The sequence below is a fragment of the Alexandromys fortis genome, unplaced genomic scaffold (genome assembly GCF_014885135.2).
Source record: "Alexandromys fortis isolate MF-2015 unplaced genomic scaffold, M_Fortis_MF-2015_v1.1 scaffold_3, whole genome shotgun sequence".
In the NCBI taxonomy this organism is placed as follows: domain Eukaryota; kingdom Metazoa; phylum Chordata; class Mammalia; order Rodentia; family Cricetidae; genus Alexandromys; species Alexandromys fortis.
Genome location: NW_026067909.1, coordinates 15,244,060 through 15,261,688, shown reverse-complemented (window position 1 = coordinate 15,261,688; position 17,629 = coordinate 15,244,060). Strand labels below are relative to the sequence as shown.

General features: G+C 57.2%; 3 protein-coding genes across 4 annotated transcripts; 2 read left to right on the top strand and 1 right to left on the bottom strand.

The window, feature by feature from the left end:
* The first annotated feature begins 133 nt into the window (after positions 1 to 133).
* Positions 134 to 6,075, top strand: Cnih2 (cornichon family AMPA receptor auxiliary protein 2). 2 transcript variants are annotated; one of them, XM_050137686.1, is made up of 6 exons: positions 134 to 489; positions 3,910 to 3,978; positions 4,381 to 4,428; positions 4,688 to 4,800; positions 4,905 to 5,048; positions 5,203 to 6,075. In XM_050137686.1, exons 1-6 carry the CDS (start codon positions 409 to 411, stop codon positions 5,228 to 5,230), a joined length of 483 nt encoding a protein of 160 aa, XP_049993643.1. In that variant the 5' UTR covers positions 134 to 408; the 3' UTR covers positions 5,231 to 6,075. The 2 variants fall into 2 exon arrangements, with proteins under 2 accessions (XP_049993643.1, XP_049993644.1); XM_050137687.1 differs by lacking the exon at positions 134 to 489 and having other exon boundaries at positions 3,910 to 4,004.
* A 138-nt stretch (positions 6,076 to 6,213) lies between these two features.
* Positions 6,214 to 9,838, bottom strand: Yif1a (Yip1 interacting factor homolog A, membrane trafficking protein). Its single transcript, XM_050137685.1, has 8 exons — positions 9,615 to 9,838; positions 8,754 to 8,965; positions 8,524 to 8,628; positions 8,319 to 8,397; positions 7,208 to 7,265; positions 6,884 to 7,039; positions 6,512 to 6,605; positions 6,214 to 6,417 (listed from the first exon to the last, which is right to left on the bottom strand). Exons 1-8 carry the CDS (start codon positions 9,643 to 9,645, stop codon positions 6,271 to 6,273), a joined length of 882 nt encoding a protein of 293 aa, XP_049993642.1. The 5' UTR covers positions 9,646 to 9,838; the 3' UTR covers positions 6,214 to 6,270.
* Positions 9,839 to 12,529: 2,691 nt separating this feature from the next.
* On the top strand, positions 12,530 to 17,424 carry Tmem151a (transmembrane protein 151A). The gene is made up of 2 exons (XM_050137927.1): positions 12,530 to 12,767; positions 14,998 to 17,424. The coding sequence occupies exons 1-2, from the start codon at positions 12,693 to 12,695 to the stop codon at positions 16,327 to 16,329; spliced, it is 1,407 nt and encodes a 468-aa protein (XP_049993884.1). The 5' UTR covers positions 12,530 to 12,692; the 3' UTR covers positions 16,330 to 17,424.
* The last annotated feature ends 205 nt before the right edge of the window (positions 17,425 to 17,629 follow it).

Genomic DNA, 17,629 nt, shown 5'->3' with positions numbered 1-17,629 from the left:
CGTGTTCTGAGGGTGCGCGAGTGGCGATTCTGGGCCCTCAGTCCGGGCTGGCGGAAGCTGGCAGAGGGAAGCTCAGAGATTCAGCCCCGCCCGAGGCCGCTGCACGCCGGCCCCGCCCCCGGCTCCGCCCCGCCGGCTTCGCGGGCTGGAGAGCGAGGGAGCCGCGGGCGAGGGATCGCAGGATGAGCGTTTGGGGCCCGGGCAGCCGGCAGCGGACGCGCCCCCCGAGCCCCACGGCCCGCGCCCCGCGTCCCCCACGGCCCCGCGGCCCCGGTCCCGGACGCGCCGCCCGTGTCCCTCGAGTCCCGTGGGCCATGCCCGGCCGGCCCTAAGTGTGGGCCGGGGGGCGTCCCCTTGCGCCCAGACCCCGCGCTGGCGCCCCCCGGGCCGCCGCCCGGCGCGGGGGCCATGGCGTTCACCTTCGCAGCATTCTGCTACATGCTCACCCTGGTGCTGTGCGCCTCCCTCATCTTCTTTGTCATCTGGCACGTAAGGCTGGGCTCACTCTGGGGGCGGGGTAGGGGGCAGTGGGCTTAGGGAGCAGGATGGGGCTGGAGCGGATGGTCTTAGTGCCCCTGGGAAACTTGAATGGCCTTTTCCACTATCCCCCATCCATTGGTTTCTGTTCGCCCCCCCTCCCATTAACATCCCGTGCTGTCGGCTCCCCCCCCCCAGGGCAGCCCCCCCTTCCTTCACCGCCCCCGCCTGTCTGTGGATATGTCAGTAGGTCCTGACCCTGTCCTTGCCTCATCCAGTCATTGGGCAGGGGGGCGGAATTCTTGATCCTTCTACATCTTCATCCATCCACCCCCGTCTGTCCATCGGGCAGTTTGTCTGTTCCCCCCCCACACACCCCTCCTTTGTGGGTTTTTCCAAGCAGAGTGATGAAGCCGGTTGCTATGGCAACTGCATCTGTTTACAATACCCGCATATCTTGGAACCCATTAACCCAGTCCCCTTCTGGACCCTTATCTGACCCAAGAGAGACTGGTTCGAAGTAACCCAAGAAAGCTAGCCCCCACCTTGTCTCACTTTGGATAACCCTCCAGTCCTCTTTCTACTTCCCAGTTTCCTTCCTATCCCCCACACACATGCCCTTTGTCTTTCGTACCCCCACCCCTGTCTGCTCTCACTCTGGCCTAGCCTGACTCCAGAATGGCTCTGTCTCATCCTGATGGCTTCCCCTGGGGAGGGTTCTTACCCAGTTCTCTCCTGGGCTTTTCCAAGGGTACCCTCTACCTGGTCCCTTTCTCTTCACTATAGAACTATGAGCCTCTGGCTCACTGTTGGGGTCTCTGTGCCCCCCTTCCAGCTTCCCCTCTGACCCATGCAGGCCCTTGTCTGTTGTAGCTACCAGTGCTCTTTATTCACACCTGCGCACACCTCCCTGGCCTTGGCATATCCTCCTTCAGGGCTCCTCATATCCGCAGGCCACCAGCATGCCTCCCTTCCTCCTTGCTTTAGCAAACCTAAAACCTACCTCTTTCCTGCTCTGCCACTTTCTCTCTCTTCCTGGATTTGCTGACTGCTCACCAGTAGTCCCCCGTCCCCCCCCCACGCTTGAGGAAGTCTCCCCATCCCTTCCTTTTGCCCTCCCTACTATATGAAGATCCTAAGCCCCCACGAGTATCTCCAGACATGTGCCCTGTCTCCAGCCCTACCCCTCACTTTGCTTGTCTTGATCCGAGTTTCCCAGTTGCTTTTGCTTTTTTCTTGTCCTCTGCTCCCTTCTGTCACCTCAGATCCATTCTGAGCTTTCTGCCAAGGCTCAGGGCCTTGGGCAGTCCTGTGGGAGCAGGGGAGCTTGGATCCTAAGAATTAAAAAGAATGGGATGCACAGGAGGTAACTAACTCCTGAAATTCTAGAAGCCCACTTCCCACTCACGTCCCCTTTCTCTGGTAGGACCCCTCTTTTCAGGAGATCTCAGAGCAGCCTGCCTAGCACGGCTGCATGGCACCTGCACAGGAGTCAGGCTACATAAGACCCAGACACTGCCCTTGCAGAATGAACGCCCAGGCTGAGATGAAGTCTGCCAAGGAGCAGCACCTTTGTTGTGTCAACGAACCTTTCTGGAGCCCCTACTACAAGTCACTGTTTCAGCCTTTTAGCTAGGTCATCTTAGTTAGCTGGAGCTGTGCCCTCGTCAGTAAAATGGGCTTATAGAATGAGGTCTGGGAGAGGAGATGTGGGCCTCGATTCAAAGTTGTTAAGAAGTAGAACCTTCTGAGCCAGGAGCCCAGGTCCTGCCTCAACCCTCAGCCCAGGCCCTACTAGTCACTAGGCAACCCTGGTGAGTGACGTGTATCAGCTGTCACAGTGGGGAATTGTTTGTTCCGGGGTGGGGGAGGGTGGGGGGGAGACGCTGAGTCAGCGCCAAGCAGCCTGGGGGGTGGGAGGCTCAACACCCTCTGCCTGCTGGTGGTGCCAGCTCTGGGGCAGACAGACGGCACCCTTCCGCCCCTGCTGGACCCCGTTGCTGTGCCTATCAGGCAGGCAGCTGCCCAGAGTCAGAGGAATTGGGGGAGGGGCTCCAGATGGCCCCAGCTCCCTCCAGGAAGCCCATGTTCTTTTCCTCTGAACCGTATGGGGTCTAGGATGTTTGGGGGTGGTGGGCCTGCTGCCTCATTCTGGGGCTAGAGGGGAAGGGAAGGAACCCCCCTTTCCCTCTCCTCCCCACCCCCCCCCCTCAGTCAGGCTTCTCTGCCAGCCTGCCTCCCCCAGGTCACCAGCAGGTTCTTCTAGATCCACACCATCATCTCCTCGAATACCCGCTACCTCGGGAGTTTCCCCACTCCTGAGTACACTGCCATCCCCCGGACACACCAGAAGTCACTTGGGATCGCCTACCTCCTCTCCCCATACCACACAGGCCCTTTGCAGCTGGTCAACAGCATTGCCATGGCCACCGTCCTCCTCACTTAGACCACTGCCAACCCCTCCCTGACTGGAACAGGCCCTTCAGTGGTCTGCTCTGCGTGTAACCAAGTGGGCAGTGCTTTTAACTGGATTGCAAGTTTAGCACGTAGTAGCTGTGTGGCCTCGGACAGGACACTCGCCTGTCTTCTCATCTGCAAGTCAGAAATGAAGATAATACTAGGACTTAAGCCATTAGGTTGGTGCAGGCGTTCAGTGAGCTAATAAAGCCTGCTGTGGCGGTTGCCAGCTTGTGTCCCCACCAACCTGAATCTGATTGTCCCCTTTGTTGCTTTGTAATCCTCTAGGACTCCCTCTACTCTTGCGGTAAACCTCGTCTTGGTTGGCCTTGCAGGGACAGGCTCTGCTGACCTTCCCACCAGCCTTGCATCCTTCCCTCCCTCCCCATCCTCACACAGCCCAGCCCCATGAACCACAGAATGTTCTCTCAACCTTCTGTGCCTTCCTCTCATTATTACCCCTGCTTGGACTGCGTTCCTCCCATTTGTTCACCAAATGCTTTCAGTCAGCTTGAACCCACCAACCCGTATGGAGTCCAGCTCTGCCCCTCGCTACTGAGCCAGAGTTCTCTCCCCACCCACCTAGGGTGCCTCCTGGACAAGAACTGTGTTCCAGCCCTCTAGGGTTTCTGTGCTCAGCATGAGGCCTGGGAGAGGAGAGGCCATGTCTTGCAATGTTTGGGGAGTACAGTAGACGTTAGGATTCCATTGTCTACTGCTGTGTGAGCTTGGGCCAAGACCTGTCCTTCTGCTTCTTCACTTTGCAGTAAACTCCATATGGCAGGGCCCCAAGTATAAATCCCTATCCCATGGAAGGACAGGCACGTGTGTATGTATGTGTGTGTGGGGGGGGGTTGCTATCCAGCTCCCTCCAAGAAGCCCATGTTCTTTTCCTCTGAGCCATCTGGGGCCTGGGATGTTCGGGATGGTGGTGGGCCTGCCCCAACCCTGACAGGCACATGCCCCCACCCCCAGATTATAGCCTTTGATGAACTGCGGACTGACTTCAAGAACCCCATCGACCAGGGGAACCCAGCGCGGGCAGTAAGTGATACATGTGCTGTGCTGAGGTGTGTCCGTCTGTTTGTCTTTCTGTCACGGGTGGAAGGTGGGAATGGGGGTCGGGAAGATGGGGGTGCCATGTGGAGGGCCGGTGATGTGACCCTGTCCTTTTCCCTGTCCCCATTCTCACAAACACCTGGAGCGGGCTCAGGGCTCGGGTTCCTCCTGGTGGGGCAGCCTTTTCCAGGCTCCAGGCCGTTGCCATGGAGATGCGGGTGAAGGCCCTTCCATGGCGACAGTCGCCATGGGGACGCGGCTGCTTTCCTGAGAGAAAGACACCGCAGAGTGTTCTGGCGCCCTCTGGCGACCACACGCAGGGCCGTGGGAGGCGCCCTGGTTTCTGCTCCTCGGCCTCACTTATCTAGGCCCTTTCCTTCCCTACAGCGCGAGCGTTTGAAAAACATCGAACGCATCTGCTGCCTCCTGAGGAAGGTCAGTGTCAGGACAGGGGTCAGGGAGCTCCTAGCTAGTGCTGCCTTCACCCTCTGTAGCCCAGTGAGGCCTTTCCCTTCTCTGAGCCTGTTTGATCCACTTTGCCGCCTGGGAGGGTGGGAATGGCAAGCCAGAGAGGCCTTCTAGTTCTGAGATCATGGTGGGTTGGTATTTCCTAAACCTCATCACCCCTTTGTGCCATTGAAGCTTGGGTTGGTCCTGGCACCAGGCCATTGACCTCTCACCCTCGCTCCCCCAGCTCGTGGTCCCGGAATATTCCATCCACGGCCTCTTCTGTCTGATGTTTCTGTGTGCAGCAGAGTGGGTGACCCTGGGCCTCAACATCCCCCTCCTCTTCTACCACCTCTGGAGGTGAGGGGCGGCATCTACCTGGGGGAGGCGAAGATGGGAGCAGGGCAGTATGGGGGATCAGACCTGGGTGGTTAGAGGGGGCACTCAGACCTCCCCCACCCCAGGTACTTCCACCGTCCCGCGGATGGCTCTGAGGTCATGTATGATGCGGTCTCTATCATGAATGCTGACATCCTCAACTACTGCCAGAAGGAGTCCTGGTGCAAACTCGCCTTCTACCTGCTCTCCTTCTTCTATTACCTGTACAGGTGAGGCTTTGCCACAGCAGCTGGGGACAGGCAAGGGGGACCCCAGGCTTCAGGCCCTCTTTTTGCCCTTGAGGACTACAGACAACCCAGGGCATGACTGGGAGGGTGGCAGACTTTCTCAGGACACATGTTCACAGCTTCATCTCCCCCACAGTATGGTTTATACGTTGGTGAGCTTCTAAGGGTGAAGCCGGCCAGGGAGCAAGCCCAGAATGGACCGGACACCTGTGCACCCCTAGCCCTGCCCTTCTGGCCAGAGAGGCCTCAGCCCTGGGGAGACAGGTGGCACTGGTGCCTCCCAGCCTCTCCACCCCCCAAACTGCTGCTGCGGGGACCCCCCGCCTTCAGAGCTCTCCCCCTCCAACTAGGGCCAGGCAAAGCTCTAAACAGGGGTGGGGGCTCCTCCGCTAGCCTGCAGCGAGGCATGGCAGTTGTCTTGGAAGGGACAGGACTTCTGGTCCTGTCCATTTCGGGAGAACTCGGGCCCTGCCGCCAGGCAGACCTTGATCTTGGAAATTCTGGGCAGCCCCCCATGGCCCTCACCTTGAAGCTCCCCCTGCAGGTGGGGGGGCACCTGCACCAGGAATGAGCAGGCTCAATGTGGGGGCAGCCCCATTCCCCAGTCTGCCCTCTCCCTTCCCCAAGCTCTATTTCCAGCCCAGTCTCTACTTATCCCAAACCCAGTCCATCCTGTCCCTTGGTCCTATTTTCTATGTTGCCTGGAGGAGTCCGGCACCCCCTCCCCGGCCATTTGTGACAAAATATGAATAAATGACTGAAAACACACAAGCTACAGTTCTGTTCCTGAAAGGCTTGAACAGATGGGGTAAGGTGGGGCACTCTGAAGGGGGCGACCTGGAGCTTAAGTCCCCAGCATACTGCACCTCACCCTACTAGCCCCAGGCTTCTCCAGGAGCCTCGTGGATGTGTCTAAGGCCTTGGAGGTTTCCTTAGCAGCCATTTCCCCATGCTACCTTTCCAGCTGTGTCTGATGCAACCCTTCCAGCTGTTTTTCAAGGCAGTATAAAAGTTTCCTCCAGGATGCTTTCCCTGGACCTACCTACCCTTCTCCTAAACAACCCCAAGCTGAGTCCCCTGGACAATGCAGAGGCCCAGAGGTGTTCATGGCTCCCCCTTGGGCCCCAGGAACCAGGGTCAAGCCAAGTCAAGGAAACCAAATCTTCAATGTATGGAAAAAATCAGTGCCACCTGTGACCCGGGATCACCGGACCAGGTGGAAGGTCAGCCAGTATATGATGAGGGGCTGGAAGGCAGCAGCTCCCAGAGTCAGGTAGAGCTGGAGACGCTGCTGAGAGGCTGGGCTCCCCATACTGTCAGGGCCCAAGGCTGCAGTCCGCAAAGAACGCACCTAGAAGAGAGAAGTGCTAAGGCTGGGCCAGGAGGGGACCTGCAATCCAGAGCCAGCCCAGGGGAGGAGAGGGGAGGGACCACCCTGCACTCACAATGAAGTACATAAGCGCGGATGATGTCCAGGCCAGGGCCACGTAGTAGCCGTCGCTGCCGAAGAGCAGCCCTGTGAGCACACTGAGGATCATCCTGCAGAGCAGCAAGGGAGGGTGAGCACCACCACCCATGATACCAGGCTGTCCTCACGGGGAACCAGACTCCAGATGGATCAGCCCCAGGACCTGAAATCCCCTTCTGTTCCTTGGGCTCCCCAACCTCTTTGAAGTCACTATCTCCAAGAGGAGACTGCTGGAGCAGAGCTGGGGTGGAGATTGGGTCGGGGCATCACCAGGGTGGCAGTGAAGGCTGCAGCTATGCAGGCTCAAAAGCTGGGGCCTCAGACCCTTCAGCTCCCCACTGGCACTCACCCCACGTATTTGTAGCCGCTGTAGGCCAAGAGGTGGAAGGTACTCAGTTCGCTGCGTACGGTGGCCAGGTAGAGGCCGAGAAGCAGGGCCAGCACCTCCATGAACACCCATACCAGTGCTGTGCTCGCACACAGGCCCAGCACCTCTGGGGAGAACCTGCAGCCATGGCAGAAGGGAGTCAGAAGGAGCCATCCTGGAGCAGGTGTGAGGTGAGAGGCTAAGGGTGGCACTGAGTGAGCTGGGGCCTGGCACAGACCCCGGCACCCGTTCCCTAGAGAGGAAGGGAGATAAGCCAGAAGGGAGAACAAGAGGGTTAGCACCAACCTTTTCTGAATGCCCAGTGCCATCCCAGCCAGCAGCACATATGTGATGAAGGCCATGGCTGCCAAGAGAGGAAAGGAAGTAGTCAGTCTGGCTTCCTCGCCCAAAGCCTCTCATTAGGCAGTCAAGCCCACCGATATCCTAGCATCTCCCATACTTCCCCCTGAATATCCCAACACGGCTCACCCTTCGCATTCAGTTCTCCAGTGTCCTGTCTGAGGCGCCCCTCTGACTACCCCTCCAGCTGAATACCACTGGACCACCCAGGATCATAAGCCATCACCTTCCCTCTTATTAACTGGTGTGGCCACCAGAGGGCATAGCCTTGCCACCTGTAAACTATGGGTTAGCTAAGTCCCTAAGAGTCATGGCTTCAACATTAGACAGGATGACCGTACCAGCTTCTAACAGTGATCATGAGAGGATCAGGGGATGGAACAACCTTAGCAGTTGCCCTCCCTGGCAGCTCCTCTGGACAGCCCCACCCTAGCAAATCTGCTCGTGGGTGTCCTCTGAGCCTGACCCTGATTAGCCAACAGGACAGAGCAGAATAAGGTGCAGAGGCTATGTAGCTAGCCCGACAGGTGCCATGGAGACAGGCAGCTGTGAGGATCCAGAAGGGAGAATGCATTTGCTCCAGGGGTCAGGTTTCCTGGCAGGGGTGGGGTGGGCACACACGCTGGAGCAGGCCTCCGCGGACAGGGGAATAATGGCAGCATTTATTGTGTGGTGTGTCTCCTTCACGCCAGGTGGCATGCACAGCACACATCGTCTCCCTGGCTCTCCACGCCAATTCTCTGAAGCAGAAGCCATTGTTGGCCTTGCTTTACTAAAGGCTGAAAGAACCAACCTAAAGTCCTATAGCTGGAAGCGGCCGGGCCAGGTAACCTAGCATTCCAGGCTGGAAAGAGACAGGGTCCAAAGGCAAAAAGGCGTTATGGAAACATCAAGGTCCCATTCAGGACCCTACTGGTCAGCCTTGTCACCCTGGTGTCTAGCAACAGTCACACATGAACACACCAGGAATGGAGGCTGGGTCATTAGTTGAGTCTTCTTCCTAATGATGTTTCAAGGCACAAGTACCCGTGTCCCCAAGCCCACATCAGAGACTCACTGGGGATATAGAGGTCAGGAGCGTTGAGGTCTTTCCGTGGAGGCAGAGGCACATCATGACTGTATTGCATTTTCCAGTTCTAGCAGTGGCAGGGGTCAGGTAAGCAGGAGAAGGGGAAAACAAGAGGAGAAAGGGGTTGAGGCCTGAGGATCAGGTTATCCGAAAGTGGGGAGAGGTTTGCCAGCTCACCTGGTAGGAAGCTCACCTGATGTGTGTAGGGGAAGACCAACAGTCCTAGCTTCCTGGCTACATAGGCTGTGTCCACAGCAAAAAAATACTTGAGTTTGTTCACAGAGACAAAGCGGTGCAGCTGGAAGTAGAGAAAAGAGACTGCGGATGTGTTCCTAGAGGCTGCTTGGGGTATCGAGTGGGAGCCTGTGACAGCCCAACCCTAGCCAGAAATCCGGTCACCCTTTCCCTGAGCACAGGCCACACCTCTTTGTGCACTATGTCCTTCCCTTGGGATGCTATGGAGCTGCCATAGGCCATAGCCATATTGGCCATTGGGTCTCCAAGCAGGTTGTTGACATTGAAGGCTACATCAGCTCCTGGGGCTGGGTATCCACCCGGTTGGCTGGAATAGCCACCACTTGTATCATCGAAGAGTGGAGGAGGATCTGGAGCTGCCCGGGTCCTGTGCTTGGAACCTGCAGGTGTGGGAGTACCAAAGTAGGTAACAGAAATACTGAGCAAGAACCAAAACCATTGCCCCAGGATGAGAAGCTGTGCATAGGTCCTGGGACACGAAACAATGGTTGAGGAGAAGTCAGGGTGCATTTTTGGAAAGATCTCCTATCCTTTTGGAGCAATCCTTTACTACATGCCGGTGAGGGATTAGGCGCACCTAGAAGTGGCTGTCCACTTGGGATTTCTGGGAAGTCTCGCAAGGGAGATGATCCCTGAATATTAGAGAGTGAACAGATGTTTGCTTGAGTACGATTCACCGGAAAGACATCCCTTAACACAGGTAGAAAAGTCAACACTGGCTACTCAAGAGTTCCTGGACAGTGGTCAGGAATGCTGCCAGAGTTGAACAGAGAAGGAAGTTCTGGAGGCGAGGCCGGTTCATGTAGAGATTTGGGAATCTCAGTTGTGCTATCGCCGCCTAATCTCAGGATTGGCCAGCAAGGGCAAAGTCCCGGACACGCTGTAGTGTGGCAGGGCAGGAACCCGAGAGACATTCCCCTCCCTGGGCAGCAGTCACCGCCGGCCGTCTCCCTTCGGGCGAGTGGGTCTCGCAGGGGATTTGGCACCCTGCTGCCAGGCCGCGCCCCGCCCTCCCCATTCCTCACGCACCGTGGGCTCCGAATCCCGAGTGATAAGCCATGGTCAAGACGATCGTTCTACCCAAGGGCAGGCTGCGCTGAGTCGGGTACAAACACTACTGAAACAGCTGCTTCTCTGGCCCAGAACTGACCGAAGTTACCCGACAGCCAGACACGTCCCAGGGCTGGCCGATCTCAGCCGCCATGTACGGGGCGTCACAGTCCGCTGTCTACCATTGGCCTTTCGGAGGAGCCGGTTACCCCCCCCACACACACACTCCCAATTGGCTACTAGTATGCCTTAGTCCAATCGGATTTGGTTATATCCAACTTCCGATAGGTAGGGGGCGGAGCTATTCAAGACGGTCTCCGATTGAGTAGGAGGCTTGCTAATTCGTGGCACGACCAGCCAATAGATGAGAAGGATTTGTAACTTAGTTCCGCATCTGCGCCGAGGGACGCTTGACGCTCCTTGCCACGACTACGCCGGTAGGAAGATGGAGCTCCGGATCGACACTGCTAGTCAGGATACAGAGCTGCCTCCGCCGCAACGCAGTCCAGGAGGAATTTGGCAGTCGGTCAAGCTCTGAAGGATCCCTGCCCTCCCTCTTGTGCTCTCTTTCCTCCAATTCACTCAGTCCTGTAGCTGAATATGGTGGTGTTGCCCGCGAGTGACAACGCGGTCCAGAACCCTAAAACGTTGACTCCTCCTCCGGCCTCCCACTCCCTTCCGAGCAGGTGCTGTCCGTCAGCTAGTGCTGAAAATACCATTTAGCGTTCGCCGCTCTCCTGCTCATCTGCGAGGGTCTCTGCTGGGAGGGTTTGGGATCGCACTCAATACATCATGCGCGCGCGCGTGTACACACACGCACGCATGCACGCACGGGGCAGGGGACAGAAATTGAGACCCAGAAGATCCGAAACTCCGGAGATCTGGTGATATACATGGGACAGGAATCCGCACTGGGCCTTGTCCCATTGCTTTCTCCAGTGGTCCAGTGGATTTGGGAGGCAGAAGTGTGCTGATCTTTCCCCTGAGGTGCAGTGAGAACTCCTTAGTCATCACCAGTCCTGGGATCTCAAAGTGAGGCCCTTAATCGACGCTCTTAGTCTCCGACCCAGGTTGTAAGCGGTCCCACCCTTACAGGAGACAGTCTTCAAGGGCCCCTCTCTGGCGGTGTTGTTCTCCAGAGAGCATGACACGCCATCTGATCCTTGCAGTTGATTAGCTACTCAAGTGTTCAGTTACATAAGGTGAGACCTTCCTGCTTCCCAAACTTAGCCCATGAAGGTCTAACTGCTGCTTTTGCTCCTCCACCTGGGATGCCTGTTCCCATCTTATCAGTTTGTCCGGAGCCTTTAAGAGTCACATTAGCCTTTGTGTGAGATGGCTCAGCAGACGGCCAATCCTGAGGACCTAAGTTCAATTCCCAGACCCTACATAGTGGAAGAAGCGAATCAACTCCCGAAGGTCATCCTCTGACTTGCACTGAGCTTAAAGTGCACCGCTTCACATACACCCCACCCAGAGAGAGATACACGAAATAAATTTAAAACGTGGTTACATTTTAGATGTGGGGGTCAGTTTAGCTCTTACAGAGGCCAGGCTCAGGCCTCTGGCCCTCCCAGCGTTAGCGAGACTTTTCCCTAGATAACTTCTACGAGGACAAGGATTTTGTCATTCTCCACGTCTATCTATGTCCTCCTAGTGTCCAAGCACACCAATTACACTAGAAGCTAGCCAGCAAACATCTTTGCCCACTAAGCAAGCAAACAAATGGGGCAGTGGAGAGATGGCTCAACAGTTAAGAGCACTGTTTGCCTGGGTTGGATTCCCATCATCCCTTGGCGGCTCACAGTCATCTCTAACTCCAGCTCCAGGAGACCCAGTACTCTCTTTTGGCCTGTGTGGGCACTGCATTCATGTGGTACACAAACATACGTAAAGGCAAAACACCCACAGAGGCAAAATAACAATTTTTTAAAATAAACACAAATATTTAAAAAAAATGAATCGGGATGATGGTGGCACATGCCTTTAATCCCAGCACTCAGGAGGCAGAGGCAATTATGCCTCTGAGATTGAGACCAGCCTGATCTATAGTGCGAGTTCCAGGACAGCCAGGGCTACACGGAGAAACCAAGTCTCAAAAAACCCAAAAATGATAAATAAAAAGCACAAAACAGTCCTTTATATCTGTTACACCATCTTCTAAAGTTTAAACAATTATGGAATTACCCTTTGTTCAAACACACAATGAAAAGCCCACCTAACTTACAGCTCCCTCTGTCCTACCCATTAATTATCTAGATTGGGGGCAAGGTCCAGACCCAAGCCTGGGTGTGAGGAGCCCAGCCCCGTGAGGGTGAAGGAGGAGTATAGGGGCCTTCCTTATGCATCTTGGAAAAGGCTGTCCCAGTCAGGACAGAACCTATTCCTCTGCCTGGTCTGAGAAGAATAGTGAATTTAATCCAACACTTTTCCATATCCATTTCCCTGATAGAAAAGCTGAGTTTAGGGGTTAAACATGCTGGTCAAAGATCGTGCAGCCTAGTCCTGGTGCCCTAGCTCCAGCCCTCCAGCCCTCAGCAGAGTCCAGCCAATGAAACTAATCTTTCCCTTCTGGGAATAACAAGCAAAGCTTCTGGGGTGGAGTCTGGGTGGGCTTATAGAGCTGGGCCCATTCCCTAGAGAGGGGCCCCGGCGGGCACCCACCCACCTGCAGAATCACCCGCCTCATACGCAGCTGGGGAGACTCGGGCACCTTAGAGCAAGGACTCGCCCAAGGTCGCAAGTGCGAGCTCGGCCAGAGAAGCCAGGCGTCCGGCGGCCCAGATTGGGCTTCCCAGAGGCGAGGGGCGCCCGCGGTGCCAGGCGCGGCCAGCGGCGCCGCCGGTGCCGCGGGGGCGGGGTCAGCGGAGGGCGGGGCGCCGGGCACCGCGGCCGCCAACGCCGCCGCGCTCGGGCTGAGCTCCGGCTAGGCTCGGCGCACTCCTCAGCGGCCGCCGAGCCGAGCGGACGCCCCTCGGGGCAGCGCCGCAGCCCTCCGCGCCCCACCGCTTATCATGCCCGGGGCCCGGGCCCGGCAGCCGGAGCAGCCAGGACACCATGCCGGAGGGCGAAGGTGGCGACTGCGGGGAGGTGCCCGCACTCATTCCGGACAGCGAGCCGCTGCGGGAGGAGGTACAGGCGGCGTGTGGTGGGGACCGAGCCAGGGCTGGAGAGAGGTGAAGGGGACGAGTGGAGGGGCGAACCGCAGAGGGGGATTAAGGAAGAAAGTCCCGGAGCCCCTTCAGTAATGACGTCATTGGGGAGACAGCGTTCTGGCTGGGGTCGTGGTTTCGGGGTCCGCGTAGGTCAGGACAGGAATGCTTGAGCAGGAATGTAGGGGAGACCTGGGCCCTCGGCGCCCCCTCAACCAACCTCTCCGGCCCTGTGACGTCAGCGCCTGTGGCCCCCACGCGTCCCTGTTCCAGAGCGCAGCCTGGGATGCTGTCCCCGACTGCCAGGGCCTTGGGGTCAGGTCCCCAGTCCTGCCCGGTTGCTCACGAGGTGTCGGGCGGTGCCTGCAATGCAGCAGCTGTAGCACGGACTGGGGGTGGGGGAGGGAAGAAGGGAAGAGCAGGGAGCGGCTGCTGATACCCTTCTCTCCCCCACCCCCAGGTGAGGACAGAGGGCTCACTCCCGTGGTTGAGATCCCCAGAGCCCCTCCTCGGCTCTGGCCAGGAGGATGTGCCAAGTCTAGGATGGATAGGTGGTAGTATGGAACGCAGGGTGGTGAGCGGTCTGTGTGTGTGAGTGCATGTGGTGATGTGCTTGTGTGTGTGGTGTGTGTGAGACAGAATTCCGGTTGTGTGTTCCCTGTATCTCCAGTAGGGACATATTGCCCTGTAGTCAGGTGAGGCTCTGGTGGGTTCCTTGCCTTGAGTCTTCTTCACCCAAGAGTGTGGGTGTGTATGATTTCATGCTGTGTCTCTTTAGCGTGTGGCTAAGTGTGGGCTGTGGGTGTCAGGTTGCTATAGGGTGGGGTAGATGTGCACTGTGGTCAGGTGAGGGTCGCATGTGTCTGGATGATTGTGTGTAGTATGTATGTACATGTGTGTCCTGTGGTGAAGTGATGGCGTATCCGAGTATACCTTGCTATGGCCATGAAGCTTGTGTTCTGAAAACAGGCAAGGGTCTGCTATTTCTTGTATGAGGGATGCTGTTCCTTTGCAGTGGGTGCGTCTGTGATGAGCATGTGTTGGGGGTGTGGGTGAGTGGGTGTGTGCACCTGGCTGGGACAGGTCTAGGTGACAGAATGCACCTATAAATTTGATACAAATGGGAGCAGGTTGCCCTGGATGGGACTGAGGGCGAGGGCTGCCCCTTCTCCTGTTAGACCTCTCAAGGCATGGTGGGACTGAGGAGGTGACATCTACACCTTCCACCTCCTCTCTCCCAGTCCCCCTTCCTCTTTCCCTTCCCTTTCTATTGACACCAGAGCTGAGGTGGCCAGGCTATCAGCCCTACCAGCCATGGAAGATGTGCCAAGCCTCTGGGTCAAGAAGTAGTCTGTGGTGTCCAGCGGCTTGTGTTCCATTTCTCCCTTCAGGACAGTTAGGGAGTGAAGGGTGGCCCTCCATCTGCTCCCAGCCCTGGGGACTCACACCTTCCCCATCTCCTCTCTCTCTCTCTCTCTCTCTCTCTCTCTCTCTCCTTCTCTCTGCGTATGTATGTCTCTCTCACTTAACAGCCTCTCCCAAGTCTCCTGCCATCCCTAGTGGAACAAGGGACCAATGGGAGTCGCAGGGTAGCAGCAAAAGTGTTTATTCCCAGGGCTAGACCCTATGCTAGCAAATTCCCACATGTGTTCTCTCTGCATCTTCAACAACCAGATGTATGAATGAGGAAACAGCACACAGCCCTAAAGTAGAGTGGTCTACCCAAGCCACAGAAGGGCTGACACCCCAGAGCTGCTGTATATAGCTGTCTCCATAGTCCACCTCTCTCTCTCTCTTTCTCTCTCTCTCTCTCCACACACACACACTGCTCCCTGCCACATCAGCCTCTCAGACCAACAGGACCAAAATCCAGACCCAGAGAGGGTAAAAATGTGGCCAAATGCACACAGCAAATTAGAAACAGAGCAGGAACTACCAGAAGTTCTGTTTCTCAGTGGTGACTGGGAGAGGGTCGTTTCTTCTCCGTTGTGTGCTCTTCCGGGGGTAGGGAGGTTCCGACTGAGAGACAACAGGGCACAGAGGGAGGCAGGCTCTAAGCAGATAGACAAGGTTTGCTACTGTGAGGCTTGCAGAATAGCTCAATCCCTAGAAGCCTCAGTTTCTTCTATGAAGTGGGTCCTAGGGTACCACCTCCTTCACAGCAGTGGTGCCCACTGACATGTGCCTCTCCTTCTCTGCCCACCCTGCAGCAGCGGCCCCTGAAGCAGTCCCTGGGAGGCTCTCTGTGTCGAGAGTCTCACTGGAAGTGCCTGCTCCTCACACTGCTCATCCATGCCTGTGGGGCTGTGGTGGCCTGGTGTCGCCTGGCCACTGTGCCTCGCCTGGTCCTGGGGCCTGAGGCAGCCTTGGCTCGTGGGGCTGGCGGTCCACCGCCCACCTACCCAGCCAGTCCCTGCTCTGATGGCTACCTATACATCCCATTGGCCTTCGTCTCCCTCCTCTACCTCCTCTACCTGGCAGAGTGCTGGCACTGTCATGTGCGGTCATGCCAGGCGCCTCGCACCGATGCCAACACCGTGCTTGCCCTGATCCACCGGCTGCAGCAGGCTCCGCCCTGTGTCTGGTGGAAGGCCACCAGCTACCACTATGTGCGCCGCACACGCCAGATCACCCGCTACCGCAATGGGGATGCCTACACCACCACACAGGTCTACCATGAAAGGGCGGACAGTCGCACAGCTCGGGGTGAGTTCGACTACACTGCACATGGTGTCCGTGATGTCTCCAAGGAGCTTGTGGGCCTGGCAGACCACGCAGCCACACGGCTGCGTTTCACCAAGTGCTTCAGCTTCGGCAGTGCTGAGGCCGAGGCCTCATACCTCACGCAGAGGGCTCGCTTCTTCAGTGCCAACGAGGGCCTGGATGATTACCTGGAGGCCCGCGAGGGCATGCATCTGAAGGACGTGGACTTCCGAGAGTCCCTCATGGTCTTCGCAGACCCCCGCAGCCCACCCTGGTACGCCCGAGCCTGGGTCTTCTGGCTGGTGTCCGCGGCCACACTGTCCTGGCCACTGCGCGTGGTGGCAGCCTATGGGACAGCCCACGTACACTACCAGGTGGAGAAGCTTTTCGGTGCCAGCTCACCGCCCCCAGGGGCTGTGCCCAGCGGGCCACCACTCTCTCGAGTGGCCACCGTGGACTTCACAGAGCTTGAGTGGCACATCTGCTCCAATCGGCAACTGGTGCCCAGCTACTCGGAGGCTGTGGTCATGGGTGCCAGCTCCGGGGCCTACCTGAGAGGCTGCCAGCGCTGCCGCCGCTCGGTCAGCAGCAACTCCCTGCCTCCTGCCCGGCCCAGTGGGCCTCGCCTGCCCTTCAGCCGCAGTCGCCTCTCACTGGGTGGTGGTGGCCGGGCCACCCCAGGGGTCTTCCGCAGCTTGAGTGGAGGTCCCTTGGGACGCAGAGGGGAGGACACTGAGCCTCTGGAAAGTCCTCCATGCTATGAGGATGCCCTTTACTTCCCGGTGCTCATTGTCCACGGGGACAGCGGCTGCCGGGGAGATGGGCAGGGTGCACTCTGAGGTACCCGCCCCCTACAGCCCCAGAACACCCCTCTCTCCTCACCTTCTCACCATGGGCTCGGATGTCTGAATAATTCTCAAAAACAGGAAAGAAAACAGATAGCCGTGCACAAGGGGCGGGAGTGGGGTGGGATCCTTAGACACAGTTACTTGTGGTCCTTTGAGGGGGAAGTCAATGCCACCTAAGTTGAGTCTGTGATCTGTCCCCAGCATGGCTCCCCCAACCATCACCATGCTCTCCTGTAATAGCAGATGATGCTGGGCAGGGAGAGAGGCATCCAGAGAGACTGGGATGGGGAGGAGACCTGGGCGAAGCTGCCTGCCTCTCTGCCATGGCTGAGCTACATGGGGAGCCCTCCAGCAATATAGAAGCACAAACTGGTGGCCTGGGGCCATGCACAGCAGGGATGGCTGTCCTGAATCTGGACAGCTGGCTGTGGCCACCCCACAGCTTGGTCCCCTGCCCACCAGAGTTCTCTTCCTCCTTTGCTGCCCCCCTCTCAACTGCCCTCCAGCCTCTGCTCAGGGCAAGTGCCCTGTTTGTTCCCAGGCCCTAAGGTGCAGTTCCTTCACAAAGTCCAGAGCACAGACTTACCCTCTTGCCCCCACCTTGGTCTCCTTGATTCTTGCTGCACCTTCACCACATCCTGCTTCCCTTGTGATCCAGGGTTCCCTATTCCAAGCCTCATCACAGCCAGTCCCAGCATCCTAAAATTCATGCCTGTCTCTGTCAGCCGCACAATACCCTAGCCTTGTCTCTACCATCCCCCCAGGTTTCTCTGCTCTTCACCTATAGGTGAGCCACAGGATGTAGGACCATAGGGCATCCGAGGGGCTCTGCCCTGGCCATAGCCTTCTGGACGATGCCTTTGCCTTGTCTTGAAAGCCCCTGCTTCTTCCGTCCATGGAGCCTGTCCTGGGGACACCCTCCCACCCTAGGGAGAACAGAATAGTCCTTTCCCTTCCAACTGGAGATTCCACCCCCTCTGAGGGGCTGGCGGGGTGGGTGGGGGAGACAGAGAACATTAAATAAAGTTACAAAACAGGAAAACAGGAAAGGTTTCCCATGTGCATTCCTGGGTGATGGGTCCAAGGCCACCACTGCAAGACCATTGGGCTACACTGAGTCAGGTGCAATGGTGCATTCAGGGAAGAGACCCAGAGTGGCTTTTAGCATTCAGATAAACAGAGTGGAAAACTTCCTGCCTTGCCCAGCGCCTCTGAGACTCGGTTTTGAGATGCCCTGAGTAGCTAACTGCACTCAACCCCAATACTGGAAACTGATTACATCTTATGAATT